The sequence below is a fragment of the Oncorhynchus kisutch genome, linkage group LG13 (genome assembly GCF_002021735.2).
Source record: "Oncorhynchus kisutch isolate 150728-3 linkage group LG13, Okis_V2, whole genome shotgun sequence".
Classification (NCBI taxonomy): Eukaryota; Metazoa; Chordata; class Actinopteri; order Salmoniformes; family Salmonidae; genus Oncorhynchus; species Oncorhynchus kisutch.
Window position 1 is genome coordinate 28,198,699 of NC_034186.2, and position 27,732 is coordinate 28,226,430.

The following is a 27,732-nucleotide window of genomic DNA, read 5'->3' on the forward strand; positions in this document are numbered from 1 at the left end:
AAAGTTCATTTTGTAATAAAATTGTTTCTTTTATTTCTATTGGAAGGATTTAATAATTCTCAATTATGTCTACTTATGATAAGGTTTATGTTTCTGTCTCCATATGATATGGTAAATATATCCAATGCAAAAAACGTTACATTTAAATGGTATTAATATATAAATGTTCATCTATTTTCTTTAATTCCCATATATTCCCACGGAAAGTTTCCACCTCTGAATATTCCCCAAAATGAGATTGCTACAACCTAGCCTGTGAATTAAAGTTTACAACGTAGGTGCACAGGTCGAGAGAATTGTCCGTAGTCAAGGTGACAGGCAGTGACACATTCAATAGCAAAATTGCACACTCTTGCCTGCATCTAGCTGATCTAGGGTGCAATCATTAGTCCAACAGTTGCAAACAAGAGTTTCTATTGGACACATTCAGGTATGTTTAACCCGGTTTGTTCTCTTTAAGAAACATTTTAACCGAATTGGCAGAATTAATAAACCCCTGATCACACGCAAACACAGTTCACTTTCATAGGAGCCACAAAAAACAGCATGATCACTTTGCTCATTGTTTATACTGTATAATTCCTTCTCGCAACTATCTACGCGCTCTCCTCCTCTCACCTTTTCCCCCTCGCTTGTGGAGTTCAGTGCACAACCCATCAGCTGTCTATTACCAGGTGAAAAATACTTTCCAAGCCAAACCTTCATATCATGACCACTAATCTCTACACACAGCCTACATTGTCATGTCATAGTCAACATAGCTACTAGAACTAAGGCCTTAGTAAACCCGCTACAATCATGCAGTACAGAGTACAGTCAGAAAGCAGTTACACAGGCGGGCTCCGATTGCAATAAATGAATAAACAAAAAGCTTACCTTGACTTGGAAAACTTCCCGTGTTGGATAGCTAACATAACATCCCTTGATGCCATGTTTGAGTAGGCTAAACTAGCTAGCTGCATTCGCTAACTAAGTGAAAGTTTTAAAAAAATACAACCAAATATAGCTCTCCCTCTCACTTGTCCTTAATTTTGAAAGAAATGAATTTGTTCAAAACTGTTCAACTATTGTCTTTCTCTGTCTTTTATTTTTTGTACTTTTATTTCACCTTTATTTAACCAGGTAGGCCAGTTGAGAACAAGTTCTCATTTACAACTGCGACCTGGCCAAGATAAAGCAAAGCAGTGTGACACAAACAGCACAGAGTTCCACATGGAATAAACAAACGTACAGTCAATAACACAATAGAAGAAGAAAAAAAATCGAAATACAGTGTGTGCAAATGAGGTAAGATTAGGGAGGTAAGGCAATAAATAGGCGAAGTAATTACAATATAGCAATTAAACACTGGAGTGATAGATGTGCAGAAGATGAATGTGCAAGTAGAGATACTGGGGTGCAAAAAAACAAAACAATATGGGGATTAGGTAGTTGGATGGGCTATTTACAGATGGGCTATGTATAGGTGCAATGCTCCGACAGCTGATGTTTAAAGTTAGTGAGGGAGATATGAGTCTCCAGCTTCAGTGATTTTTGCAATTCGTTCCAGTCATTGGCAGCAGAGAACTGAAAGGAAAGGTATCCAAAGGAGCAATAGTCTTTGGGGGTGACCAGTGAAATATACCTGCTGGAGTGCGTGCTACGGGTGGGTGCTGCTATGGTGACCAGTGATCTGTGATAAGGCGGGGCTTTACCTAGCAAAGACTTATAGATGACCTGGAGCCAGTGGGTCTGGCGATGAATATGAAGCGAGGGCCAGCCAACGAGAGCGTACAGGTCGCAGTGGTGGGTAGTCTATGGGGCTTTGGTGACCAAACGGATGGCACTGTGATAAACTGCATCCAATTTGTTGAGTAGAGTGTTGGAGGCTATTTTGTAAATTACATCGCCAAAGTCAAGTATCGGTAGGATGATCAGTTTTACGAGGGTATGTTTGGCAGCATGAGTGAAGGATGCTTTGTTTGCGAAATAGGAAGCCAATTCTAGATGTAATTTTGGATTGGAGATGCTTAATGTGAGTCTGGAAGGAGAGTTTACAGTCTAACCAGACACCTAGGTATTTGTAATTGTCCACATATTCTAAGTCAGAACCATCCAGAGGAGTGATGCTGGACAGGCGGGCAGATGCGGGCAGCAATCGGTTGAAGAGCATGCACTTAGTTTTACTTGCATTTAAGAGCAGTTGGAGGCCACGGAAGGTGAGTTGTATGGCATTGAAGCTCGTCTGGAGGTTAGTTAACACAGTGTCCAAAGAAGGTCCAGAAGTATACAGAATGGTGTTGTCTGCATAGAGGTGGATCAGAGAATCACCAGCAGCAAGAGCGACATCATTGATGTATACAGAGAAAAGAGTCGGCCCAAGAATTGAACACTGTGGCACTCCCATCGAGACTGCCAGAGGTCCGGACAACAGGCGCTCCGATTTGACACACTGAATTGTGAGAAGTAGTTGGTGAACCAGGCGAGACAGTCATTTGAGAAACCAAGGCTGTTGAGTCTGCCGATAAGAATGCGGTGATTGACAGAGTCGAAAGCCTTGGCCAGGTCGATGAATACGGCTGCACAGTATTGTCTCTTATCGATGGCGGTTATGATACTGTTTAGGACCGTGAGCGTGGCTGAGGTGTACCCATGACCAGCTCGGAAACCAGATTGCATAGCGGAGAAGGTACGGTGGGATTCTAAATGGTTGGTGATCTGTGAGTCAACTACTCACCATATTTCATGCACTGCAGTGTTAGCTAGCTGTAGTTTATGCTTTCAGTACTAGATTCATTCTCTGACCTTTTGATTGGGTGGACAACATGTCAGTTTATGCTGCAAGAGCTCTGATAGGTTGGAGGATGTCCTGTGTAAGTCTATGGAATGGAGTGACGACCATGAGCCTCCTAGGTTTTGCATTGAAGTCAATGTACCCAGAGGAGGACAGAAGCTAACTGTCCTCCAGCTACATCATGGTGCTATCCTACAGTGTGCTGCTGAGGCTTCTCTAGACCATTGCAAAACAGTGTATTTTAATAAATTATTTGGTGACATGGATATATTTGGTATAGTTGTATCTACAGGAAAAGGATAACCTTTTTCATTGTTTCACTATTTTTATGAAATTCACTGAGGATGATCCTCCCCTTCCTCCTCTGAGGAGCCTTCACTCATTGAAATATATTTATTCATGTGGCTCAGCGGTCTAAGGCACTTCATCTCAGTGCAAGAGGCGTCACTACAGTCCCTGGTTCGAATCAGTCAGGCCTATCAGTGGTGTATTTATGGCAGAGCAAACACACCCTAGACTGTGTACCCATTAATAATGATCTTGCATGACTAGTATGACTGCAGGTGAGTGTGTGTGCGTGCACACACCTTTCACCCCAGAGATTTTGCACGCAGTACTGTAAAGGATGGTAATAAGGCTCTTTAAAACTGAGATGGCTGCCATGGAAAGCACAGTGGATGACAGAATGTACACAGCAAACCAGGAACATTCCCAGGACATGTGCTAAGATTCCCATTAAGTTTTAGTTTTATCTAACATTATGATCATAACATCCCAAGAATGATATAAGAATGTTTTGATAACCATTTCTTTTGTTAGTTTTAAATGAAATACCCTTGGAATTGTCTCCTCTAATATTCACAAACATGTTGTGCAAAACATCTGGAACAGTCCCCAAACGTTCTCATTACGTTTTCCAGTTAATGTAATAACAATGCACAAGTAGTGTTTTTAGAACATACTACGGCAACAAAATGTGAGCGCAACGTCCTGGGAACATTCTTTCAACATCAAGTGAATGTTATATAAACATTTTATAATCATCAGCACAACTGGACCGTTTTTGTGTTATGAGAACATTTGCCGCAACCTAACGAATGTTCTGGGAACTTTCACGGAACCAATTTTGGTATGCTGGGTAGTGTAGAGTTCAATTGAACCTTGCTCCACATGAATTACATACTGCCCTGCTATAGACAACCTAACCAGAGGGCTTAGCCACAAGAGAGAATGAGTGAGGAAGGCTGCACTACAGAAATGATTTAACAACTAGAATACAACTGTGCTGGCCAGAGAAGAGGGTGTATAACAAAGGGAGTAAATTGTGAATGTTACTGTATCCCTACATTATTTGTCCATCTGGCTCTCGGAGGCCTGCAGCATTCTGTGAGTACAACAACACACAAATAGTATAGGTTGTATAGTAGGGGTGGTTCAGTAAACTATGCTAGCTTGATGATTAGTATTCATAGTTAGGAGATGAAATGGTGCTAACCATTGTGTGTATGTGTCGCAGCATCTGGCCAGTACTCTGGGGTTGGTGTGGCTATTCAGTAGGGTTGTGTTTGCGCACATATACACCACAGGAGATAAGACAACACACAAGCTTTAACATGTGTGTGTCGTCCCAGAAGTGGCACATTTGGAGACATTGTTCTAGTGGGACTGTTCCTGGCATCAGTAGACTACGGGAGAACTGGGCAGGATTAGAACATAGCCTTCGTTATCACCAAATGCATGCTTTTCAACCGTTCGCTGCCTGCACCCGCACGGCCAACTAGCATCACCACCCTGGATGGTTCCGACCTAGAATATGTGGACATCTGTAAGTACCTAGGTGTCTGGCTAGACTGCAAACTCTCCTTCCAGACTCATATCAAACATCTCCAATCCAAAATCAAATCTAGAATCGGCTTTCTATTTCGCAACAAAGCCTCCTTCACTCACGCCGCAAAACTTACCCTAGTAAAACTGACTATCCTACCGATCCTCGACTTCGGCGATGTCATCTACAAAATAGCTTCCAATACTCTACTCAGCAAACTGGATGCAGTTTATCACAGTGCCATCCGTTTCGTCACTAAAGCACCTTATACCACCCACCACTGCGACTTGTATGCTCTAGTCGGCTGGCCCTCGCTACATATTCGTCGCCAGACCCACTGGCTCCAGGTCATCTACAAGTCTATGCTAGGTAAAGCTCCGCCTTATCTCAGTTCACTAGTCACGATGGCAACACCCACCCGTAGCATGCGCTCCAGCAGGTGTATCTCACTGATCATCCCTAAAGCCAAAACCTCATTTGGCCGCCTTTCCTTCCAGTTCTCTGCTGCCTGTGACTGGAACGAATTGTAAAAATCTCTGAAGTTGGAGACTTATCTCCCTCATCAACTTTAAACATCTGCTATCTGAGCAGCTAACTGATCACTGCAGCTGTACAGTCCATCGGGTATATAGCCCACCCAATTTACCTACCTCATCCCCATACTGTTTTAAAAAAAAAATGATTTACTTTTCTGCTCTTTTGCACACTAGTATCTCTACCTGCACATGTTCATCTGATAATTTATTACTCCAGTGTTAATCTGCTAAATTATAATTATTCACTCCTCACTCCTATGGCCTATTTATTGCCTACCTCCTCATGCCTTTTGCACACAATGTATATAGATTCTTTTTTTTCTACTATGTTATTGACTTGTTTGTTTTCACAATGTGTAACTCTGTTGTCTGTTCACACTGCTATGCTTTATCTTGGCCAGGTCGCAGTTGCAAATGAGAACTTGTCATTTCACAGTACAACTGAAAAATTATCAAAACAATAACAAATGTTTGTGCATTTATTAAGTCCTTTACCACATTTAAACGCACTATTGTTGCTTTTCCATGAAAGATCTCTTTTCACTCTACCATCTAACACTAAACATTATAGTAGCTTCATAGGCCAATAGGCAGATAAAGTACATTAGCTCTCACAGTGGAACACTGTCTGTGAATACAGAAAGACCACAGTACCAATGAGCATGTAGGGATTGCATGTCCAAAATGGCCTCAAACCATACCAGAGTCAGTTAGTTCAGAGCCAGCCAAGTCTAACTGTAGCGTCTCCTCTCACTGTTATCATCTGTCAGTTCTCCTGTGTGTTGTCCTCTTCTCCCCCGGTCAGGTAGCCCCAGTCTGTGAGCAGGTCTAGTCGCTGGGCTGGGGGGGTGGAGAAGTATTTTCTCTGTTTCTGGGAGTAGGTTTGGACTGGGGGGACGATATCTCTGTAACTCCAGTCCTGTCAACACAGATTATATATTCTCTTTAAATGAATCATACATAATTATATTTATTAATATGCATCATTTGCACCCATTATTGATATAGACAGTATATAGTTGCAGACCTACCTGCCATGCTATCCTTATTGTTGATCTATACTTATTAATCCAGTATATTGTAGCAGGGCTATCTGCCAACCATATTATTGATCAATAGTTATTACTATAGTATACAGTGTAAATCCTACCTGCCATCTGAGGTTAAAGTCCTCCAGTAGCTGTATCCTATCCTCCCTGGTAGGAACACAGTCTGGAGGAGCTGTCTGCTGCAGCTCCGAACCCACCTCAGACCCAACAAACACTAACATAGCTCTGATAGCAAACCAGCCCCCCAGACGCGGGTGTATACACACACCAAACATCTTCTGTAGAGGTGACAAGAGGAAGGGAGGGGGGAGAGGAAGACAAAGAGGTAGTATAAATAGTTTTATAAGTAATACAAATGACTGGCCATCTGTGAACCAAAGAACATACAGCACCCTATTTATCAATTTATTAGTAAATTAATGACTGAATAACCCCTTTGGACCTGTCACTCACCTTCTCCCCCCAGGGGTGGTCAGGTATGTCGGAGCGTTGGTAGTAGTACACAGCTCCCGCCACATGGGCAGCGCTCTGGGCCAGGAACTTGGGCTTCCTGCTGGGCAGCATCTCATAGTCATAACTCACATCTACCTTCAGACCTGGAAAACACTACAGGAGGGAGAGAGAGAGATGGGGGGAGGTAGAGAGGGGAGAGAGTGATGTGAAGTGTGGCCCAAGGGTGTGTGTATTAATTAAGTCTTGTAATGAAATCTAAACGGAAGCAAACAGAGTAAACGGAACGAAACGGGGAGAGACGACCTACCTGAATTTTTCTCAATACAAACTCTTTTTGTTGCAAAACATTTTCCTTTTGGAGTAAACTGTTTCAAAACGTTTTTCAACATCACTCCATCAACACCCCAGGTGTTTATGCAGTGAGTGACGCCCCACCCCCCCACCCACCTCAGAGACTGTGTTAATTAAGTCTTGTAATGAAATCTAAACGGAAGCAAACAGAGTAAACGGAACGAAACGGGGAGAGACGACCTACCTGAATTTTTCTCAATACAAACTCTTTTTGTTGCAAAACATTTTCCTTTTGGAGTAAACTGTTTCAAAACGTTTTTCAACATCACTCCATCAACACCCCAGGTGTTTATGCAGTGAGTGACGCCCCACCCCCCCACCCACCTCAGAGACTGTGTTGTTGATGCAGTGTTTGACACACTGGTCTATGGGGTCTGCAGACACCCCCTTCCAGCCCCTGCTCTCCATGAAGGGCAGGAAGGCCTGTTCAAACATGGCTGGAGTGCTGAGCACCACCGCTCCCAGGGTGTCATCAGGGTAGGACAGATGGAGAGAGGGGGGCAGGACTACATTGTACCAGCCAATCTGGGAACACATGCACAACAAAGAATAAAAATGTGGGTAACTTTTGTAGCAATTGAGGGGGAACAGCCAGGAAGGGACACGTTTCAACAACCCTGTCGTTATTGGACAGATATACTATCACCTGTGCCATAAGTCCCAAACCTGTTGGCAGACTACAGTCGAGTATGGTCTGCTTTTATCATTTTCATATGAACAAGGCATGGCTGAGAAAGCGTGTACGAACTTTGAATTGGAGCTTGTCAACTTCACTAGTTTAACAATTGACGACACGTTCACTGACAGTCTGACAATATTTAAAAAAGGGCCACGTTTAAAGTTTGACGCAAATTCTTTTAACAAATAGCTCGAATGGAACAGCGGCCTTAACGTTACCTTCAGTGGATAAACTTCAAACCCCAACTTTGACAGATGATTACTCAAAGCTTTTCTCACATCTTCCACATTGACCGTGGGCAGCGCCATCACTGAATGTTGAAATGTGTTGGTTTGTGGGAAATAGTGTTCTCTATCACGTGACTCTCTTACTTCCGCGTTGTAAGTATTTAATCTATCAACTACAATACCCAGTACCCATTAGGGCAACAAATAATACGCAATCACGTTGTCGAGGATTTAAAAGTGGAACAGGACAGTACGTAAGTAGCTAGCTAGCTAGCTTATAATAATAATAATAATCATAATAATAATAATGTACATTTCTGCTCAATGTTTTAATAATGTATATTGTATATTATGTTCTGTAATGTTAACCAACCGTTGAATTGTTTCATCCATCGCTGAAATATCGACCTTTAGCCAGCTTTCTGTTCATGCACTGATTGATTTGTGATTTTGAGTACTTGGTGCCATGGGCAAATCAACAGTAATGCGAACGTCGCCATCGTGTTCAATGTATAAACAAATCACTAGGGTGAATGTTAACTAGCCAGTCAATCATGCATTGCAAACAATGCCTCTGACTGTCAAATTCGAACGCAACGTTAGCAACAACACAAACACAAAGCCACCTGCAACGGTACTTAGCTAGCGACTATTAGCTGTGTTAACTCATCTGTCAATGAAGTGTCATTGATTTGTGTTAGCCACCTCATCATCATTCAGCAACCAACCAACTCGTCTAGAGTTACAGCATCACACGTTAGTTATAAAATACTGGCCAATGCAATGGCTAATCTCATGCGTGTACCATATCTATTTCATTTATTTGTTTATCATTTTGCTTGTTTTTAAAAATGGTTTTTACAGTACTACTGATATTGATTACTTCATTGTAGGGAAAGAGCAATAAAGGCATTTCACTGTACTTGTGTACAATAAAACTTCACTTGAGATGAAAAAGTTGACAGTGGAGATGTGGGCAGAAGAACACATGAATGAATACTGGATTATGTAGGGATTTAGAGGGACAGTTTGAGCAGAGCATGGACAAGATACCCTGCAGGTAGAGGGCAAGTGCTATAACTTTTGTGCCATAAATACTCAGACATCAGTCTTGGCACCCTTGTCCTATGGTTTGAGTAGAGCAACCCTGACTGAGATGAACTGGGACAACCAGCTGAGCTCCATCCTCTCAGCAGCTGATGGCAGTGTTGCCAAGATGAGGGTGAGTAGCCAGTAGATGGCACTATAACATAATTATGCATACGTGGCAGTGCATTACCAAGGGCTTCATCAGAAGAGTTGACTGCTGATTCCTAGCAGTTAGCTAGATTCTAGTTTTACAGTATATGATAGAAACATTGAAGTTCATAAATACCCTATGTACTTTCCCCACTGTGTGTTGACGGGGTTCATGTTTCCCCAGGAGAGACTGACCACGCCAGGGAATTATCCAAAAGGAAGAGAAGGTGAGGGGAGATCTCTGTGGTCTTTAAGATGGCTGACTGTGACACACTTTCTCTGTTGGTGATTCCTCCTCTTTTTCTGCTCCTTCTTATCCTCTCTGTCTCTCGCTAACTCAGTAGATCTCTATCCAGTCAGGGAGGTGGCTAGTGTGTCAAATTTGGAGCTCCCTCGTCTCCCCCCTCTCCCCAAGTCCTCCATCTCTCTCCTCCCCCCTCCCTCCTCCGCTGTGCAGTGGGCAGACCTGGCAGCCGTCCAATCACAACTGCAGATCCAGAGCCAGGTCCGTGCGTGTGCGCATACTTGTGTTCATGTATAACTATCATTTTTATTACATAAACGGTGCATAAATAGCCCTACATTTTAGCTAATTTCTTCTTCCTCCTAATCTTTTTGTTCTAATGGTTGCCAGGCCATAGAGTCTCTGACCCAAAGTCTTCATGACATGGACAGAGAGAGACACTCTCAGCAGCGCCACATACAGGCACTACAAGGTACATACACCTATCGTTATCACACAACACTAACATTTACTGCTCAATATACCAATCCTGATTGGTTGAGTGATTGATTTGTTGATCGAATATTGTAGATGTGTTATTCTTCTATCTCTCAGATGAGGTTCGCAGGCTGCGAGAGCAGGCAACTGAGAGAGAGCGGGAACAAGAAAGGGATGGAGAGAGGAGAGGGTCAGGGATGACTAGTCCAGAAGTGGAGAGAAGGATGGACCAGTGGAGGAGAGATGTGGGCCGTGAGCTCAGCACTCTGAGAAGGCACATCACCAGAGCCACATCACAAGGCAACCTGGAGGAGAGGTGAGGGGGCAGGGTTTTACTCACCTGTGAGGATCAGGTGATCATTATTGTATGTGTAGCCCAACACCAAATCAACCATTAGCCCTTAATATGGACCATACCGGTTTGGTGAAAGCTGATTGTTGTCCTTTTATAGTTTCTGCTCTAAGCTGCGAAGGGAGGAGTTGGATCATTTGAGGAGAGAGGTGGACACACTCAAAACCCAGCTCAGTGAGTCTCACATACAGTCTTGTTCTCAGTTTTTTTTCTGCAGGACTACACATGTCTCAGACTCAGAGCTGTTGAGAGGGCAAGCACAGTCTCGCTTACTCCTACTCCTTTTCTTTCATCGTATGTGTGTTTGTATTTGTGTGTGTGTGACAGGGAGGCAGGAGGAGGACATGTTTCTTCAGCAGTCGGAGGCCAGAGAGACGAGGAGGCAGTATGAACACAGCTGCAAGGTATTAATGAATGAAGGAATTAAATTAACGATTGAATAATTAAAGAAGGTAATTTGAGTGACTTGTTTTCTCTCTGTCTCCTGACCTCTAACCTCTATACTTTGCCTTTCCCCAGACACTAGAGGAACTAACAGACAGCTACAGAAACCACAGCTTTGACCTGGCCAAGACTGTTTCTCAATACACACACACAGAGCAGGAGGTCCGCCAGATCAGGTGTGGTGTGTGGTGTGTGTGTGTGTGGTGTGTGTGTGTGTGTGTGTGTGTGTGTGTGTGTGTAATGCTATCACTGTGTCCTGCAGGATAACTGTATCGGAGCTGAAGGATGAGATCAGGAGTCTGATTCTCCGGGAGAGACATCACACACCTACTGTTACACTACACACAGCAGGTAAGAGACACACTCCTACTGTTACACTACACACAGCAGGTAAGAGACACACTCCTACTGTTACACTACACACAGCAGGTAAGAGACACACACCTACTGTTACACTACACACAGCAGGTAAGAGACACACACACACACATCTACTCACCTGAGTAGTATAACCCTGTTTGTCTATTAACCCCCCTTCCAGTTCCAGCATTAGCTGCCTTCTCCCGCTGTAAAGATGCCAGGGGTCAAAAGGCGGCGCCAGACTCGGACTCTGACGACTTCAGTCCCACCCCCAGTCTGGCTGAGGTCAGCTCTGATGACCTGTCCTGGCTGGATGACAGAGACACAGGTATACTCACACACTCACACTTTGCTCCTGTCAGTGAGGAGCAGAATGAGTCCCATTATGGGTCCAGTTTGTTTCAGAGGAACAGAAAGTGTTGTAACCCTCTCCCATACACACCACATATGTACATTTGGGCTGTAGATCTAACCGTTTCAGTGACTCATCACAACATGTCTGACTCACCAAGGAACAGGAGGCTGGCTTAACAGTGTACATGTGTCTGTGTGTGCATGCGTGCCTACCTGATTTGTGTGTTCGCACCATAGATCTAGTACAAAGGAAGAGTGAACTCTTGTAGTTTTTGGATGTGGGTTCATGTAAGACACACACCAGTGACCTCCATTGAATGTGTGTTATGTGACTGACTGTAACTCTGCTTGCCTGAGGAGAGGACCGAGAATCCCTCATTTCCTCTCCATCCATGTCTGCTGGTCAGCAGTTTGAGAAACGTGTGTGTGTTTGGTTGGGATCCTAAACACTTCCTGTAATGTGTGTGTGTGTGTGTGGCATCATCTAATCTAATTATCCTGTCCGCATGTGCCTCAATTGCTCTGGGAAACATTTAGAGGTCTGATCCCAATCTCTCTTACGGGAACACTACTGCTAAAACCCTTGGGACTAGTACACATACACACACGTTGACAGTTCTTCTCTCTTTCAGCTCCTCCTCTAGCAGTACCTCGGGTACATCAGAGCTCCCATTCTGCAGGAAATGACCTCAGAGGACCAGGAAGTGGCCTGGACGATGATGATGATGATGATGGAAACCTGGAGTTGGGGTCAGACAGCCCCCCCGACCTCAGCCTCAATGACCTTTGAGAGGCTTTGTCATGCCAGTGTTCTAGAATGCTATGAGTTCTTTCTTTGAGAAGTTTTTGGGCACAAACCTCAAACCCTGACTAAAGAGGATGATGAAAAGGCTGAACTCTGCTTGAGAAAAAGAAAGCCCCTTATTTTAAAAACTCCTGTGAGATTATGCTCTGTCTTGTGTCAGTGTTTTTTGGGAAAAGGTGTACAATAGTGTTTTGCATTACACACCAATAGTATTTAACTCAACAGTGTGGCAGCATTCTGTGATTGTCTTAATGAATTACATCTGGGGAAAGCTTTGATTTCACTGACGATATACAACTTGATGATCACTGGTGTTTTTGAGTCCGTTAATAAAACATATGGTGGACTGATGTTTACTTTTACTATCTAAGGCTGATGCAAATCAGTGAGGTGCTCTCTCTTATTTGGTACTGTATTTTTATCTATTTACTGTAAAGTATTGAAATGCAGCCCAGGCCTCTCTTCCCCCTCGCCTTTGGACCACAGACAAGTCGTGCCATGTAACATGAGTCGGTCTGTTTAATATTTCAGCAGTTAGAGACTGTCTAGCCAGATGCTCCATTCCCCTTCGTGGGGAGCGGGGTGAGGGACCACAGATGGGCTGGGGAGAGGGGGGTTAATGGAGGGGGCAATGGGGAAGGCGTGAGATAGTGATGACAAGTTTTAATGTGGATGATTCAGGGCTTTCTCTTACAGTTCTATCACACACAGCCAAGTACTAGACCGCTGCTTGTTTAAATGTTACATTGACTCACTGTACGGCCTGTAAAACAAATGTGATGATTTTGGGCTTCTGCAATAAAATTCTGGATAAAGAGCTGTAATAAAATAGTTCATTTGTTGTAGTTACTTTTGTTAGTGTGTGTGTGCGTGCGTCAGCCACCGCAGCCCAACAACCAAGATCTGTAATTAGAGAGGAACGAGGATGGTTTCATATCTTTAATCAAAAAACATCATCACTCCAGAATCGACGTCAAACAGTAAAACATATCAACCTTATAATACAACCAGTTAACTTTTTGGCACTTCATATAAGGGACTACTAATACATGGGTGCAAATAAACTACCATTCCACTCCACATGGAGTCAAATAGAACCACTCTGTTTCAACTCTGACTTAAGTCCCGTTGATGCAGATAACTGGCAAGACAACAAACGTCAGCGGAGTCTGCAACAAACTAATCTGGTAGCCCAAGCAGGAACACTAAAGCCTAGATTAAATCCGGACCGTGGAAGATCTACACTATAGCGTGATTGAAATTTAAAGGCAATGGTTCCGCATTCATGGAGACTCCATTCACGGGAAACGCAACATACGTCGGCTCAATTGGAAATTACCTTTACATATCAATCGCGCTATAACGCGTATCTTCAGCAGTCTGGATTTAATCTAGCCCTAAATTAGCTAACTTTGACAAATATTCAGAAATAGACATAACTATTGCTTTTGTAATTTGTTTAAAAATGTCAACTTTGGAGTCAATTATACCATGTCGTTTGATTTCAAGTCTACCTTTATGAAGTTGGAATGTAAAGTTAATTCAGAATATTATGAAATGTAGCTGGCCAACTCTTTGATCCTGCTTTGTGCCATACCCCCTTGTCTGTGCCATATATACTGTCTCCAATACAGGCCTATGGCTTCAACTCAAGTCTCCCCAATAGAGGTTGGGGTAGGGAGGGGGTGTTCTTTTCTCCTGTGTGTCTAACACACGCAGACTAACACACAGACTGCATTCCCCTCACATCAATGGAGCATTATGCTCATTATGTCACAAAAGCCTCACATTAAAGAGTTTCTCTCTCTGACCTCGTGCTATACATTTACAATGTCTGTGTTCATGGAGTAGTTTATCAGAGTCCCCTTCCCTTGAGACAGTTAATGGACTGCATGCTAATGGTAGCGGCTAGCACTGACTGACTTGGGCAACAGGTTACCCTCATGTCAGGTAGCTACATGATTAAACCAATGAATGAATTGTATTGAAAGACAACTGGCCAAATTCAGTTGGAAACACTGCTGCTGAATCTGCCCAAGGCTCTTCCTCACTAAGACATGTTAGAACATAGGTCTGGGCCTGGCTGTGAGAACTACAGTAACAGACAAACCAGCCCTAAGAGTTCACAACACGTGCTTTGAAATGTAGAATTCTAACAGGCATGGAATGTATTGAGCCGCCATTGAGGATGGTTTTCTCTGTATTGTACTCTGTAAATAGCTCTAGTGGGGTGGAAGAGTCCATTCAGGCTTTATATAAAGATAAATGTACTAAAGATACTCAGAGAGACAACCTCCCCCTTACAAGTGTGACTGACCAGGTTTGAACCCAGGTTGTCTGCAGGCCACAAGGCTGTGTTAGCCCAATGAACTAACACCACCAGAGACTCCCAATAGAGAAACAAAATGAACAATAACAAGCAGGATCTTTAGAGAGGAACTAGTTTCCATGGAAACGCTCAACTTAAATACCCCCAAACCACACCCCCCCCACCCCACATACGCACGTGCATGCTCGCTCAACCATGCACAGACACGCACGCACACACAGACACACACACACATACATGTCCTCTGTAACGTAAAGTGCAACCGTACTGTACAACACTATATAGCCAGGCACAAGTAGCCTCTAACTAGTGATGAAAGAGAGGATCCCTCGTTACCGAACACTCAACCAAAACACAGCTGACAGAGTGCACGCTTGAATATAGAAGGTAGAATGTAGAAGTGGGAATGCTGCTGATGAAACTTCGGATCCACATAGACCAGGAAAAGAGCTGGTCACACTCACACAGAAACCCCCTGTTGCTCACAGAGACACAAAGGTGGTGAGGGAACGCCAGGGATGCATCTCAATGGTCTAAAATGGCGCCTCCCTCTCCTCATCTCCTCCATCTGCACTGATTTGAAAACACAGGGTCGATAAAAGCAATATGGAGGATGCCTATCAGCAACTGGCTTTCACCAGTCCACGTCTCATGTCAGTGCGGATAAAAGAAAGGATATGAGGACAGGGGACAAGGAGAGAAGGCCAGGTTGGACTATAGAGACGCAGCCCCAGTTCAGAGGGAGAAGGTCTGTGGGGGTCTGGCTGTTCCATCAGGTCAGACTGTGTCCTCCATCATCATCAGTAGCTGTACATGGACAGGGGAGTATCCTCCATCATATCATCCTAAACAGGGGAAAACACAACAGGATGTAAATGGTGAGCGCTGGTCAAGATGACAGGTGGTGAGTGAAGTAAACGCTAATGCTAACAATGGCTACTTAGTGTAATAGCTCACAAAAGAAGACTGATGCTTACGCAAGTCTTCAGGTCTTATTAAAGCGTTACACTGTCTCGTCACCTAACCACTTGTGTTCTACTGTCTCACCATAGGCAGGTCCTGGAGCCTGCGGAACTCAGGCCGCTGATCCCGTCGTCGCAGTTTGATGAAGAGGAGCAGGGTGATGATGGCTGCAGTGACGATGAAGACGGACACTAGTCCAGCTAGGAGAGGGTCCAGGGCAGGTCCACCACTATGGAACACTGGTTCCCCTGCTCGGGTGAGGGGAACATATTATACTATATATACATATATACCACAGGAGGTTGGTGGCAACTTAATTGGGGAGGACGGACTTGTGGTAATGGCTGTAGTGGAATTAGTGGAATGGTATCCAAAACATCCAACACATGGTTTCCATGTGTTTGATACCATTCCATTTGCTCTGTTCCAGCCATTATTATGAGCCGTCCTCCCCTCAGCAGCCTCCTGTGATATATAACATAATATATTAAAATATTGAATATATCATATTATAAAATATAAACACAAGCTATTAACAGGATGTCTTACAAAGAGAATAAGACAGACTTGATTGTAGGGTCGTGGCAGAGAGAGCGAGCAAGCCCGGGGCTTTCTGGGCATAGGACTAAACTGATGCACCCAGCATTGAACTGGCATCCCAACAAAAGCTATGCTGTTCTTTGTTTCCCTGCACAAGTCTGCCCCACCCCACACACACACACTCCCTCCTAAACATCTAAGGGTACTATCAGCACCACCACCCCACAATCATCTCTCTGTCTGGCAAGTGACATAGCCAGTCATGGGACTGACGACTGGACCGTTTAGGTTTAGTGTGTGTGGTTTTATTAGACCGGGGTTGGATGTCTCCCCCCTTTATACGCCAGAGAGATCATAGTATATAATATTGTGGTTGCTGCTGTTTGATAACAAATAACAAAACACTAGCAACATAACACACACACACGCATACACAACGAATCCATCTACTCACCATCCACTACATTGAGCTGAGAGGGGATGTCGGCATGCGTTTTAGCCTGGGATGGAGGGCTGCTGGCTGGGGTGGAAGCCGGGAGAGGGGTGATGCTGGATGTCTGGGTCTGTGGCTCAGACGTAGGTAGAGCTGGGGGAGAGGTGGTGGTAGTGGTGGTGGGAAAGGGACTGAGGGGCTGTTTAGGCTGGATAGGGTTAGAGGTGTCTGGGTCAGGGCTGGGGGTTGAGCTGGGCTGGGGGGCAGCGGAGGTGTTAGTTGGTTGGGTCTCAGGCCTAGTAGGGGCTGGGGAAGCGGTGGGGGTAATGGGTGAGTGAGTTTTGGAGGGATGAGGGGCATGGCTGAATGGAGTGGTGGAGTAGACAGGTGTGTGTGTTGGGATGGTGGAAGGTTTGTGAACGAGGACTGTGGTGGTGGGTGTGTGTGTAGGGGCAGTGTGGTTGTCAGAGGGAGCATCAGAGGGCTGTGCGGTTTCTTCAGTGAGGTTCTCCGGGCCAGGGGTCTTCTCAGGGATGGGAGTGGGGGCAGGGACCCCCACACTGGTGGCTAGAAGAGAGAAGAAGAACGTTTTTTAAGTGAAATTCAATACAAAGAAAAGAAGGACCCATTAATGTATCAAGTTTACAAATCTTTTTATCAATTAGAAAAGCAATTGATAGGTGAAAAGTCACAGTCAATATCTGCATTAATAAACATTCAACAAGAAAAAACACAGTTGAACGCACACAAACACACTCGAATTAGCAGTGTATCTTCTAACTCCCAGCCAGAGGACACAGAGGAGAGACAAGCAGCAGTGTTGTGATGAGATAATATATACCTGTAAAACCTCCCAGAGGATACAGATACAGAGAGTGGGTGAGGTGCAGGTGGTGGGGGTGTATGTTTGCAATGAGCCAATGTGTGTGTGTGTCAGGCTCCAAACTTTCTCACCTTTCTGTGCGAAATCACACTGCATTTAATCACAGCACATCTCTCCTCCTCCTCCTCTTCCACCCCCCTCTAGTTCTACACGCTGCCCTCTTCCTGTATGCCTAACAACTTGCTGTTAATTCTCTGTTAATTCTCTCATGATCTTGTTTTTCCCCCTTAAGTTCTCCCTCTTCTGTCTATCTCATGTCTCTCTTTGTGCTCTAGTTAGTAAACCCAACAGTATTCTCCTTTTAAGGACCATGTTCTGTCTTCTAGTGTGTGTGTGTGTGTGTGTGTGTGTGTGTGTGTGTGTGTGTGTGTGTGTGTGTGTGTGTGTGTGTGTGTGTCATCACAGCCCAGTCACAGCTCTCCACTCTGCTTGTGCTGTGTCTGACTATGTTGTGGCTTCTAAGTACCCCTGATGAAAGGTGGCATGGCTCTAAATAGACTGAGAACAAGCTGAACCATTTATCTTAAACAAATTATATGTTTAAATGTCAAATTTGAAATGGTATTTTATTAAATAATAATGTAGTCCTCCGAACCAATACAATTCCATTCATTCTATTTTTTATCTTATACAGTACATTTACCTGGGACCTCTTTTACCACTACGACTGCTGTGTCGTTGCTACTGCTACTGCTGCTGTTGCTACTGCTGCTGTTGTTGTTGGAGAGCCCTCCATCAGTGAGGTTGCTGGCTGGCTTTGGGGAGTCTGTGCTGGGGAGGGACAGAGAGCCTGGAGGAAAGGGAGAACCTCCAGGGAGGGGTGCCTGAACAGCCCCGGACATACCTAGGGTCAGAGGTCCGTCTGAGGGAGAGGAGTGAGCACCAGGGTCCTGGCCTGGAAAAGAGAGACAATCAGGGCGACATTTTGACGTTCAGTTAATATGAGTGTGTTACTGAAGCAGTGCACAATAAGGAATGATGTAAGGAAAGTCATCAAATAGTATTTTCATGATCTCTGAAATAAGCCAATCTGTGAATGATGCATTTCTTCAGTCAGATAGTCCTTGTTTTCCAGAAGAATGACATATCTATTAGATCCCTTCAGGACCAGTTAGGATCATTTCTTCCAACTCCTCCTGAGAAGGGGAGGCTGCTCTATTTTTAAAGAAGTGTAGACAGAGAGGATAGATGGTCTACTGGAATAGATGGTGAGGCAGAATACAGATGTAACATGTATTATTCAACTCTGGTCTATGTCTGCTAAAGAGGAGACATTGGGGACATGCCGAGAATTGGATTCCTTTTACATTTTAAAGGACTGCCGTCACGTAAAATATGCATATTCAAACACCACTATCTGTGACTGTCTGTTGCGCTGACATTTGCAGTTAAACAACACGATTCCTATGCAATTAAGGAAAACTTGATCCAAAGTGAGCTGACATTTGGAACCCAAACAATAGCCAACCAGTAACACTCAATAACCAATTTAAGAAGATGAGCATCAGATTAGATACTTAGATTCACTAATCTCTCTTGTTCGTGTTCAATCTCTCTTGCCCTGCCTAAACAATCTCTAGTCTCAACAGGCTCACCGTAGTAATCAGGTAGGTTTTGTCACTGTCAGCATTGGTACCATAAAACATTGTAGTTGTTTTTGCATGGTGACCTACCAGATGAAAAACCCCAGGTCTGTAACCACACGTTAGTGTTGAACCGTTAGGGAACATTAGTTCCAAAAGAACTGCAGAATCGTGCTGATGTAAATGGGACATTTTTAGCTTTGAGTCATGCCTGTTGTCATGCTGTATACACGGTTCAACAGTTTTATTGCAACCAGAAAGGTCACATGTGCTATCTGTCTGTCCTTCCCTCGTCCTCATTTCCATCTATCTATTCCTCTCCTCCTTTCCTTCTCACACCCCTCCTCCTCTCCTCTCCCCCCTCTATCTGATAAAGTCCAGACTACCCGTCTAATGCCATTACAAGCCAGTGACACAGTGACGTGGAGCCTCTTATTCCCCTCTCCATCACTCACACAGCTCAACACACACAAACAAACACACAGTGACGTGCTCACAACTTGCTGACGGCAAGAAAGCCCATGCATGTACACACAAACTTTTGACATAGCTATAAAAAACCATGCACACACACAAACGTACACATACCAGTGTGTGAAAAGTGAGTGGGTGTACAATACTGGCCCTGTTCCCCTGCCTCATCTCTGTTAGGGCTGCTCAGGTCAAGCTGTGGGGGGAGGGTGTGTGTTGTGTCTGGGGAGCTATGAAGGGAACCACTGTTTGCCATAGAGAAACACTTTCCCCTTTTCATGCGTTACAGGGTCACACACATGAACACACACTCAGGGCAATACAGCATGTACCTGGGGAAATAACTTGACCCTTACATCTGAAAGAACAGCCAACCATTTCTCTGCTAGCAGATTTGCAGTTTTCCTTTCAGCACTGGGTGTGTATCTGTGTGAGAAGCTATACATACTGTGGCTGTTTTCTAGACCCATATTTAGGCTATACACATTTTTATTTATCTGTTATTTTACCAGGTAAGTTGACTGTGAACACATTCTTATTTGCAGCAATGACCTGGGGAATAGTTACAGGGGAGAGGAGGGGGATGAATGAGCCAATTGTAAACTAGGGATTATTAGGTGGCCGTGATGGTTTGAAGCCCAGATTGGGAATTTAGCCAGGACACCAGGGTTAACACCCCTACTCTTACGATAAGTGCCATGGGATCTTTAATGACCTCAGAGAGTCAGGACACCCGTTTAACGTCCCATCCGAGAGACGGCACCCTACACAGGGCAGTGTCCCCAATCACTGCCCTGGGAAATTGGGATATTTTTTTTAGACCAGAGGAAAGAGTGCCTCCTACCGGCCCTCCAACACCACTTCCAGCAGCATCTGGTCTCCCATCCAGGAACTGACCAGGACCAACCCTGCTTAGCTTCAGAAGCAAGCCAGCAGTGGTATGCAGGGTGGTATGCTGCTGGCTTATATCTATGGACAATCAGTATAACAAGAATATGACAATGCTGCTCACTGAAATAGGCCACTTATTTACAAACACACAATCCTCCTAAGACCCTGTATAAAAAATAAACATCTGAAAAATCTGTATATACTCAGATTAAAAATGTAAATGTCAGAGTTCACATGGAATATAGCAACGGAAACATTGTGTTCAACAGTGGCCTTTTCAGAAATCCTTATTCAGGTTTTGTTTTTTCCCTGGTTTGGCCTCTGTGTAGCCTCTCCTCTCCCCCTTTTCTCCATTTCTCCTCTCCTCAATCCTCGTCACCTCCTCTCCTCTCCTACAATTGAATCTAACCAAGCTTGGTAGAAAAATGTCAGTTGACTACATGACTATAGACTAGAAGATGACTGGATGTCACTTTAGTTGACAGCATATACAGCCAACTCCAGGCTTTGACATTCAACTGACTGAGTTTCCACACTCATTTACGAGCAGCAGCAAATGCCATCCTGTGACTCTATGCTATTTCCAAGTTCATGTTCATTCCAGCTTGAAGACCTTGTGGCAGCATCGTGCTGCAATTAATAAAACATTTTCAAATGTCAACCTGTGTTTCCCTGTCCTTACTTAGCTACTGAAGACTATACACTCTGCTAAGTAGAATTGAGAGTCAGAAAGAGAGAGACAGAGGGGTGTGAAAATAGAGAGAGAGAATCTGAGATGGCAAAAAGAAGGATGGAGGGGTCAGAAAGGGAGAGATGGGAGGGAGAGGTGAAAGGCAGAGTTGTAAGAGAAATGGAGTGTGTGTGAGGAGCTGAGATCATGTAGAAATATGGAGGTAATACTGCAGCAATAAGTGCTCTGTACTTTTTTTAAACACTAAGGCCTGTGCTGTCTCTGTATTAGATAAGCGATATGTGACTTTAGTTTTGGGCTGGCTTCATTGCTGTCAAGAAAAGGGAGACAAAAGGGAGAGACAGAGGGAGCTGGCCAGAACACAGCTAAGAGTGTGGCAGGCACATAAATGTTTGTTCTGAACTATAAATAACTGTGATTGTTCCAAAGCCTACTCAGCCCCTCCTACTGAGTGCACACACACACACACACACACACACACACACACACACACACACACACACACACACACACACACACACACACACACACACACACACACACGGAGTATGTATATTGGATACACAAAATTGTAGAAATCGTTGGTACAATAGGATAGAGTGCTTGACCTGCAACCCTAGACCACAGTTCGAGTTGTGGTCAGGCCCTGATTTGGGCCTAAATTTGCAATTTTTAGGTTGGAAAGTGTGCTAGACATCTAGGAGCCGTGGCAGACACACAGGGCATCTGTAAGAACCTTAAGTTCTAGGAACTAGGTCTTGGAACTTGGTAGGAACACACCCAGTCTGCCTGCATCCTCCCTCTGTGGTTTGAGGAAACAAATATAATTGTGTGCATCTCAAGACACTAGACAAGTGTCCTGGGGTACACCCAGGGGCCGTGGTTACTCATTTTAGTTCCAGCCCAGCACTAACACCTGTTTGCCTTTGATTAGTTGAATCAGGTGTGTTACTGCTGGGCTGGAACAAAAATGTGCAACGCTTGTGGGCCCTCCTTGTAGGAAAGGTTTGAGGAACACTGGTCTAAGACAGCATCCTTTCCCCTTTCCTCCATCTGCACCATAGAGAGAACAAACATTACATTATCTATAATGTGCACAACGATATAACACCCACACCATGGAACCAGGGTCCAACCCTACAACCCCCATGCTTGTCCTCAGAAGATTACCCTGTATGTGTGTGTGTGTGTGTGTGTGTGTGTGTGTGTGTGTGTGTGTGTGTGTGTGTGTGTGTGTGTGTGTGTGTGTGTGTGTGTGTGTGTGTGTGTGTGTGTGTGTGTGTGTATGCGAGATAAAGAGAGACTGATTACAGTTAAACAGACAGTCATTATTCTGAACAATAAAAACTGATCAATAGAAATATCTAAAAACAGCTAATTGTGTGTGAGAACTACTGGATATGCTGAACTGTTTGTGAATTAAATCTCTGTTCATTGTAGCACATCAACAAGATGACTTTTAGTGGCTGGTATTGCTCAGTAACTGATTCAGAGGGAGTTACAATTATCATGGTAGGCCTACCACGTTAACAGTGTCATAACTTAGGCATAGACTGTCTGCATCTCTCACACACACCTACTTCTTTACTATGACTGTGAAATGTTAACTAATAATGTGAGAGACAGAGCAGACCATCAAATTAAACACAGAGAACAAATATAGGATCAGCAGAGGTTTGAGAAAGAGAGAGAGAGAGCAAAGAATGACATGATGAAAATGTAAAGGTGGATTTGAAATGGCAATTTAGTATTTACCTCAAGAGGTAAGCAGTAGCAGGGATGACAGGGAGATAGAGAGAAGAGGAAAAATAAATGTACTGAAATAAATGCTAGAGGCATAACTGTATTATAAACCTACAGACACAATGACTTCGACATACAGCAAATAAATCACATGGGCTTTTTGCTTATTCAAACAGGCCACAACTTATCCATCATGCGCACGATTAAAAAACTAAAAAGGATCTGATTGCCAGGACTACAATGCATTATGTGTGTATTTATTCTAACAACCCCTGAAACTGCGAAAGAAAACACAGAAGTGCGAATCCCAGAGCTTCTTACCTTCTACAATCGAACCCAAGCTGAGGATCAGAGCGCACAGAGCGACGTGTATTTTGGTTTCCATCGCTCTCTCCGGTGATATAACAGTAACTATTAGAACACGGATGCCGTCTCGTCCTCTTCGCAGAGGTCTATTGTAGTTCGTTCTCTGTGGCCTCCCAACTATAAATAACTGTTAGCGCGTCGGCCCTGTGGAGAGCAGGAGTGAGCTACTGTAGCTTGCTTGACGAGTCTCCGAAGTGCACGAATACAAAGTATTCTCCTAAGCGAATACAAAGTGCCACGTGTTTAGCGCAGTTATAGTTGGGTCTCCTTCCCTGCTGACTCACGAGTTCTAGCCACTGTTCCTCGGCAATCTGACGAACACACAACGTAAAGAGATCCAAGCCAAATGGACTGATTTTCCTATTAGCCTTTGGTCAGAAAGAAGAGTGTCATCGCTGAAACCATCACTACCAGTGACACAAGTGCCAATAGAAGGGGCGTGATGGAGAGAGGGGAGGGAGGAGAACCAGGAAGGGGCACAGAGACGCCCTGAAATTACAACTCATACAGCAAATTTATCACACAGTCTGTGACAGAAATAGAGGACATGATTTTCTCTATAAAGGATGCACAGAGGCATCTATGTTCTATGGTACAGAGGAGAAAATAGGCAGAGGCATCTATGTTCTACATAATGTTCTAAGAAAATAGTATTTAAACTTTGTTTTACTAATTTTTAGGAACATTTACATTTGTTGGCTCTCTGGAAAGATTTTTTAACATTTGGTGTGTCTCTTTCAACTGACAAGAAATATAGTCATATTGAAAAATCCTATCTAAAAAAATATTAAGTTGATCAACTAAATTGCATTTCCCACCAAGGAAATTGAAGACTACTGTCCTGTCATCAACTGACATAACTGGCTATGACATAACAGGGCGTTTTACTGTAATAAAAATGTATGCAATGTTTTCAAACAGCCACCAAGAGTCCCTGTTGCACAGTAAACCAATCTACAAAGCGACGAGATAGACTTACCCCTCTCGTCTTGCCACATGCAAGCAACGTCAGATAGAGTGAATTTCTGTCCCCTTTTCATCAACATTTAGGTAGTCTATCTTGCCTATGTATTGTTAGGAAGTAAATGCAAAACATCCATGATGTTGAATACCATAAGAGTCAAATATATGGCTCTGCATAGGGCTATGCAAATGTGTATCACTACTATAGACTTTAAAATTCAAGACTGGAACATACGTAAAACATATACCATGAAAGATTTTCATACAATTTTAATGCATCATAATTTGTCTTTATAAAACGATCACTGCTTTGAAAGCAGGGCCGTGGCAGAGGGAAAGATATGTGGCGTAATAGCTCATCATTGGCTGTGGGGACAGTGACGTTACAGAGGCTGAAGTCGGTAGCTGGGAGCTGGCAGTATCTGCATTATTTCTACCGTCGTAGCAAAGACAGAACAATATACTGGATATTTAGCCAGTAACAAGTAACACACATTTCTAATGCCAACGCATGTTTGGATATGAATTAAAAAGGTAGGTTTAACTAGCTCCGTAGGTTGTCTTTACAGACACATTTTCAAGAGAGTAACAAGATGCTTTGCTAGCTAGCTTGTCCCCAGACATACAGAATAATCGGGGCCCACAGAGGCCGGTCAGCTAACAAGGTTTAGCTTCAGAAGCTAAAATTATTTAGCTAACACAGAAGAGCCAGTCATCCAAATCGTGGTTACAGACATTTGACTAGTGCCGCGTTCTGTAGCTATCCAGACAGCTAGCAAGCTAAAGAAGCGGCTCCGCCTTTTATTGACAGACAGACCGGTTGGGCTAACATGGAGACGTCGGGGAGAATAACAACCACGCCAGATGCCCACGACTTCACAGTGGAAAACGTGGAAAAGGTAAGAATCTTAATCAATGGACAAATTCACCAATCAAACAAGTATAATCGAAATATCAGATGTGTCTAGACACGTGTTTTTCAAGAATGTATTTTCAATGGGGTAGTTATAATGGTAGGGGGTATAGCTTTCCACATATACAGTATCATGACATATGAGTTTATCAGCTAACCGTTGTGTAACAAACACGTTTTTTTTTGTCTTTGCACTGAATGAGACCAGCTAGTCTTTGCAGCTGAAACGTCAACAATAGCAAGTCTTTATTCTGTCCCCTTGCCTGTGTATTCCCCTCACCATTGGTGGAAAAAGACAGCTACTCAAGTAAAAGTGAAAGTCTAAATATACTTAAGTGTCAAAAGTAAATGTATGAATCATTTCAAATTCCTTATATTAAGCAAAGCACCATTTTCTTGTTTTTAAAATGTACAAATAGCCAGACATTACAAAAGATGCATTGGTGTTTAATGAGTCTGCCAGATCAGAGGCATTAAGGATGACCACGTGTTTTCTTGAAAAGTGCTGAATTGGACCATTTTCCTGTCCTGCTAAGTAATCAAAATGTAATGAGTACTTTTGGGGTCAGGTAAAAGTACATTAGTTTCTTTAGGAATGTAGTGAAGTCAAAGTTGTCAAAAATATAAATAGTAGGGTAAAGTACAGATACCCCCCAAAACTACTTAAAATTATTTTTTACTTAAGTACTTTACCCCAATGCCCCTGACTAATCTAAACCAATAGCTATGACTGGAGGGCTGGTCTCTCTGTATAATTGACTCAGGGCGATACATCTGTCCTCCTCTCACCCTGTCTGTGTGATGCACTACATCATCCAAACTACTCTGGTGAAGGTTGTTGTGACTGAATGTAGGCTAGAAGAAAAGGGTAGAGTGGAGTGCATTGTGTATACAGTGCAGAATATCAAACAAAAAGTAGAACTAAGTACTATTTGGTTATGTCGAGGTCTAGAATGTAACAGAATGTAATTTCTTGCTGTTTGGGGTTTTAGGCTGGGTTTCTGTATAGCACTTTGTGACATCGGCTGATGTAAAAAGGGCTTTATAAATACATTTGATTGTACAGAAAGAGATGAGGCAAAGCACTCTATACTAGGGTTTTAAATGCCTTTATTTCTATGGCATGTGTCTGCCCACTTGAGATTATTTCTCTGATTATGTAATTTCTAGTAGTCTATGTAGAGACTGTTATGCTTTCTGTCCACATTAATCTTCCTAACATATCATACACACACTGTATCTATTCCTCTTCATCTGTCACAGATGAAGGATTCATCATCAATATCTAGAACATCTAAAGCTGTTTAATGAATCCACAGCAGCTGATGTGTGTGTGTTCTGTATATACCGCCACAGGGAATTAACTTTTTTAATATGCAGCAGAACACAAACCTCAAGGCAAGTTTTGATGAAGTGTGTACTGGAGCCTGGTGACAGTTGGTGTGCTTAGGAGGACAGAGGAGATAGTACAAAAATATGTTGCACAATGCTGGTGGTCAATAAGATGGCAGGATCCATCTCTCCCTCTCGCTCCCTGTGTCTCACTTGCTCTCTCGCATTACTTGCCTTTGTCTAAACATCTTATTTTCTTTCTCTTAACTCCCCTTCACCATCCTTCTGTTCTCATTTTTGTGTGATCCCCCCTCAGTACCTCTGCACACAGTCCTGCTACTGTGATCTTCTTACAGTATTATGCTGCCTGTTTGTCTTTGTCTGTCCATCCATCCTGTCTGTGTCCCTCTGTCTGTCCCTCTGTCTGTCGATCTGGTCTAAATTCTGAGAAAGATCAAATGTTTGTGTGCATTACAGTCCATGAGTCTTTGATCAGGCCTGGCTAATTGTGTCCCCATACTACTGTGCAGTGGAGTTCTCAGCTAATGATGAGCCAGCTGGGAGCGAGAGAGAGAGAATTTTGGTACTGGAGGTCATTATAGCCACCAGACAACTCTCCATCTCTGTCATCTAAGGTGTGTGTGTTGGCATTCTGTGGCTGCTAGGTTTCTATGATGAATCTCCCTGTTGCTGGGTGGCTGGTGACCAGGGCCAGAGGGGACGATAGGGGGTTGGTGGAGAGGGGGACGGGTGAGACGAAGAAATTGTGGATGAGATGGAGGAGTGAGTTGGACGGATGTTGGGAGAGGGTGGGGGTAATGTCTGACATTGACTGTAAAGAAAGGAGGGAGTGTGGGAGGGGTGATTCGACCGTCTTTATTAGAGAGACAGTGGAAGGGAGTATGAGAAAGAGGGAGGGGAGGAGGGGATATGCGACAGTCATGATTAAGAGAGGGAGAGAGAGATATGGAGAACAGGAGAGATGGGGAGATGCAGTGCTAAAAGTGGAGGGAGAGGAAATTTAAGTGCAGGGGGTGAGGGAGAAAGGTGTGGCTGCGTCTCAATAGATACAGGTGGCTCCTTCTCATTGGCCCTTTTCTGATTCACACAATATATAGCTAGAGTGTGTGTAGCTTCCTCTCTGTTTCCTCTACTTAATCTCCTTGTCTCCTCTCGTACTGCTGTGAATAGGGAAAACTAGGCCGGTGAAAGCAGTCTTTGGCCGGAAGGTGTCCACCATATGTGCTGTTGTTTTCAGATAGATGCAGATGAGAGAGAGGAGATGAGGAATGGAACGAGAGCAAAACACTGTAGACCAGGGCTCTCTCTCTCCAACCCTGTTCCTGGAGCGCTACCGTCCTGGAAGTTCTCTCTCCAACCCTGTTCCTGGAGAGCTACCGTCCTGGAAGTTCTCTCTCCATCCCTGTTTCTGGAGAGCTACCGTCCTGGAAGTTCTCTCTCCA

The 27,732-nt window shown here is 43.8% G+C and overlaps 4 protein-coding genes across 13 annotated transcripts in view; 2 read left to right on the plus strand and 2 right to left on the minus strand.

Annotated features, from left to right (window-relative positions):
- Positions 1 to 5,599: 5,599 nt before the first annotated feature.
- mmachc (metabolism of cobalamin associated C) lies at positions 5,600 to 8,018 on the minus strand. Its single transcript, XM_020497572.2, has 5 exons — positions 7,885 to 8,018; positions 7,312 to 7,512; positions 6,637 to 6,789; positions 6,285 to 6,461; positions 5,600 to 6,053 (listed from the first exon to the last, which is right to left on the minus strand). Exons 1-5 carry the CDS (start codon positions 7,972 to 7,974, stop codon positions 5,901 to 5,903), a joined length of 774 nt encoding a protein of 257 aa, XP_020353161.1. The 5' UTR covers positions 7,975 to 8,018; the 3' UTR covers positions 5,600 to 5,900.
- A 28-nt stretch (positions 8,019 to 8,046) lies between these two features.
- LOC109902668 (uncharacterized) lies at positions 8,047 to 13,002 on the plus strand. 9 transcript variants are annotated; one of them, XM_031785936.1, is made up of 12 exons: positions 8,047 to 8,147; positions 9,034 to 9,115; positions 9,317 to 9,359; positions 9,474 to 9,637; positions 9,767 to 9,848; positions 9,971 to 10,169; positions 10,306 to 10,379; positions 10,533 to 10,609; positions 10,725 to 10,825; positions 10,912 to 11,000; positions 11,191 to 11,337; positions 11,996 to 13,002. In XM_031785936.1, exons 2-12 carry the CDS (start codon positions 9,050 to 9,052, stop codon positions 12,151 to 12,153), a joined length of 1,200 nt encoding a protein of 399 aa, XP_031641796.1. In that variant the 5' UTR covers positions 8,047 to 8,147; positions 9,034 to 9,049; the 3' UTR covers positions 12,154 to 13,002. The 9 variants fall into 9 exon arrangements, with proteins under 9 accessions (XP_031641796.1, XP_031641797.1, XP_020354821.1 ...); XM_031785937.1 differs by having other exon boundaries at positions 9,477 to 9,637; positions 11,996 to 12,985; XM_020499232.2 differs by having other exon boundaries at positions 8,048 to 8,143.
- A 90-nt stretch (positions 13,003 to 13,092) lies between these two features.
- Positions 13,093 to 23,499, minus strand: LOC109902667 (predicted GPI-anchored protein 58). The gene is made up of 5 exons (XM_020499227.2): positions 23,017 to 23,499; positions 17,960 to 18,211; positions 16,455 to 17,000; positions 15,545 to 15,708; positions 13,093 to 15,342 (listed from the first exon to the last, which is right to left on the minus strand). Exons 1-5 carry the CDS (start codon positions 23,078 to 23,080, stop codon positions 15,298 to 15,300), a joined length of 1,071 nt encoding a protein of 356 aa, XP_020354816.1. The 5' UTR covers positions 23,081 to 23,499; the 3' UTR covers positions 13,093 to 15,297.
- A 903-nt stretch (positions 23,500 to 24,402) lies between these two features.
- The window catches only part of ipo13b (importin 13b), a 55,937-nt gene continuing 52,607 nt past the window's right edge, over positions 24,403 to 27,732 (plus strand). The window contains exons 1-2 of one of the 2 annotated variants that reach the window (XM_031785938.1): positions 24,403 to 24,558; positions 24,836 to 24,923. In XM_031785938.1, coding sequence (XP_031641798.1) covers positions 24,536 to 24,558; positions 24,836 to 24,923 — 111 coding nt within the window. In that variant the 5' untranslated portion in view covers positions 24,403 to 24,535. The other variant, XM_031785939.1, reaches the window with a different exon arrangement.

Excerpts from the sequence above, each read along its gene's own strand:
- LOC109902667 (XM_020499227.2), bottom strand. The coding sequence starts at position 23,080 with ATGGAAACCAAAATACACGTCGCTCTGTGCGCTCTGATCCTCAGCTTG. Across the intron at positions 18,212-23,016 it reads CTTGGGTTCGATTGTAGAAG|GCCAGGACCCTGGTGCTCAC; the intron begins GTAAGAAGCTCT and ends TCTCTTTTCCAG. Across the intron at positions 17,001-17,959 it reads AGTGGTAAAAGAGGTCCCAG|CCACCAGTGTGGGGGTCCCT; the intron begins GTAAATGTACTG and ends TCTCTCTTCTAG.
- LOC109902668 (XM_031785936.1), top strand. The coding sequence starts at position 9,050 with ATGAACTGGGACAACCAGCTGAGCTCCATCCTCTCAGCAGCTGATGGC. Across the intron at positions 9,849-9,970 it reads CCACATACAGGCACTACAAG|ATGAGGTTCGCAGGCTGCGA; the intron begins GTACATACACCT and ends TCTATCTCTCAG. Across the intron at positions 11,338-11,995 it reads GCTGGATGACAGAGACACAG|CTCCTCCTCTAGCAGTACCT; the intron begins GTATACTCACAC and ends TCTCTCTTTCAG.
- mmachc (XM_020497572.2), bottom strand. The coding sequence starts at position 7,974 with ATGGCGCTGCCCACGGTCAATGTGGAAGATGTGAGAAAAGCTTTGAGT. Across the intron at positions 7,513-7,884 it reads TTGAAGTTTATCCACTGAAG|ATTGGCTGGTACAATGTAGT; the intron begins GTAACGTTAAGG and ends ATGTGTTCCCAG. Across the intron at positions 6,790-7,311 it reads TCAACAACACAGTCTCTGAG|TGTTTTCCAGGTCTGAAGGT; the intron begins GTGGGTGGGGGG and ends TCCCTCCTGTAG.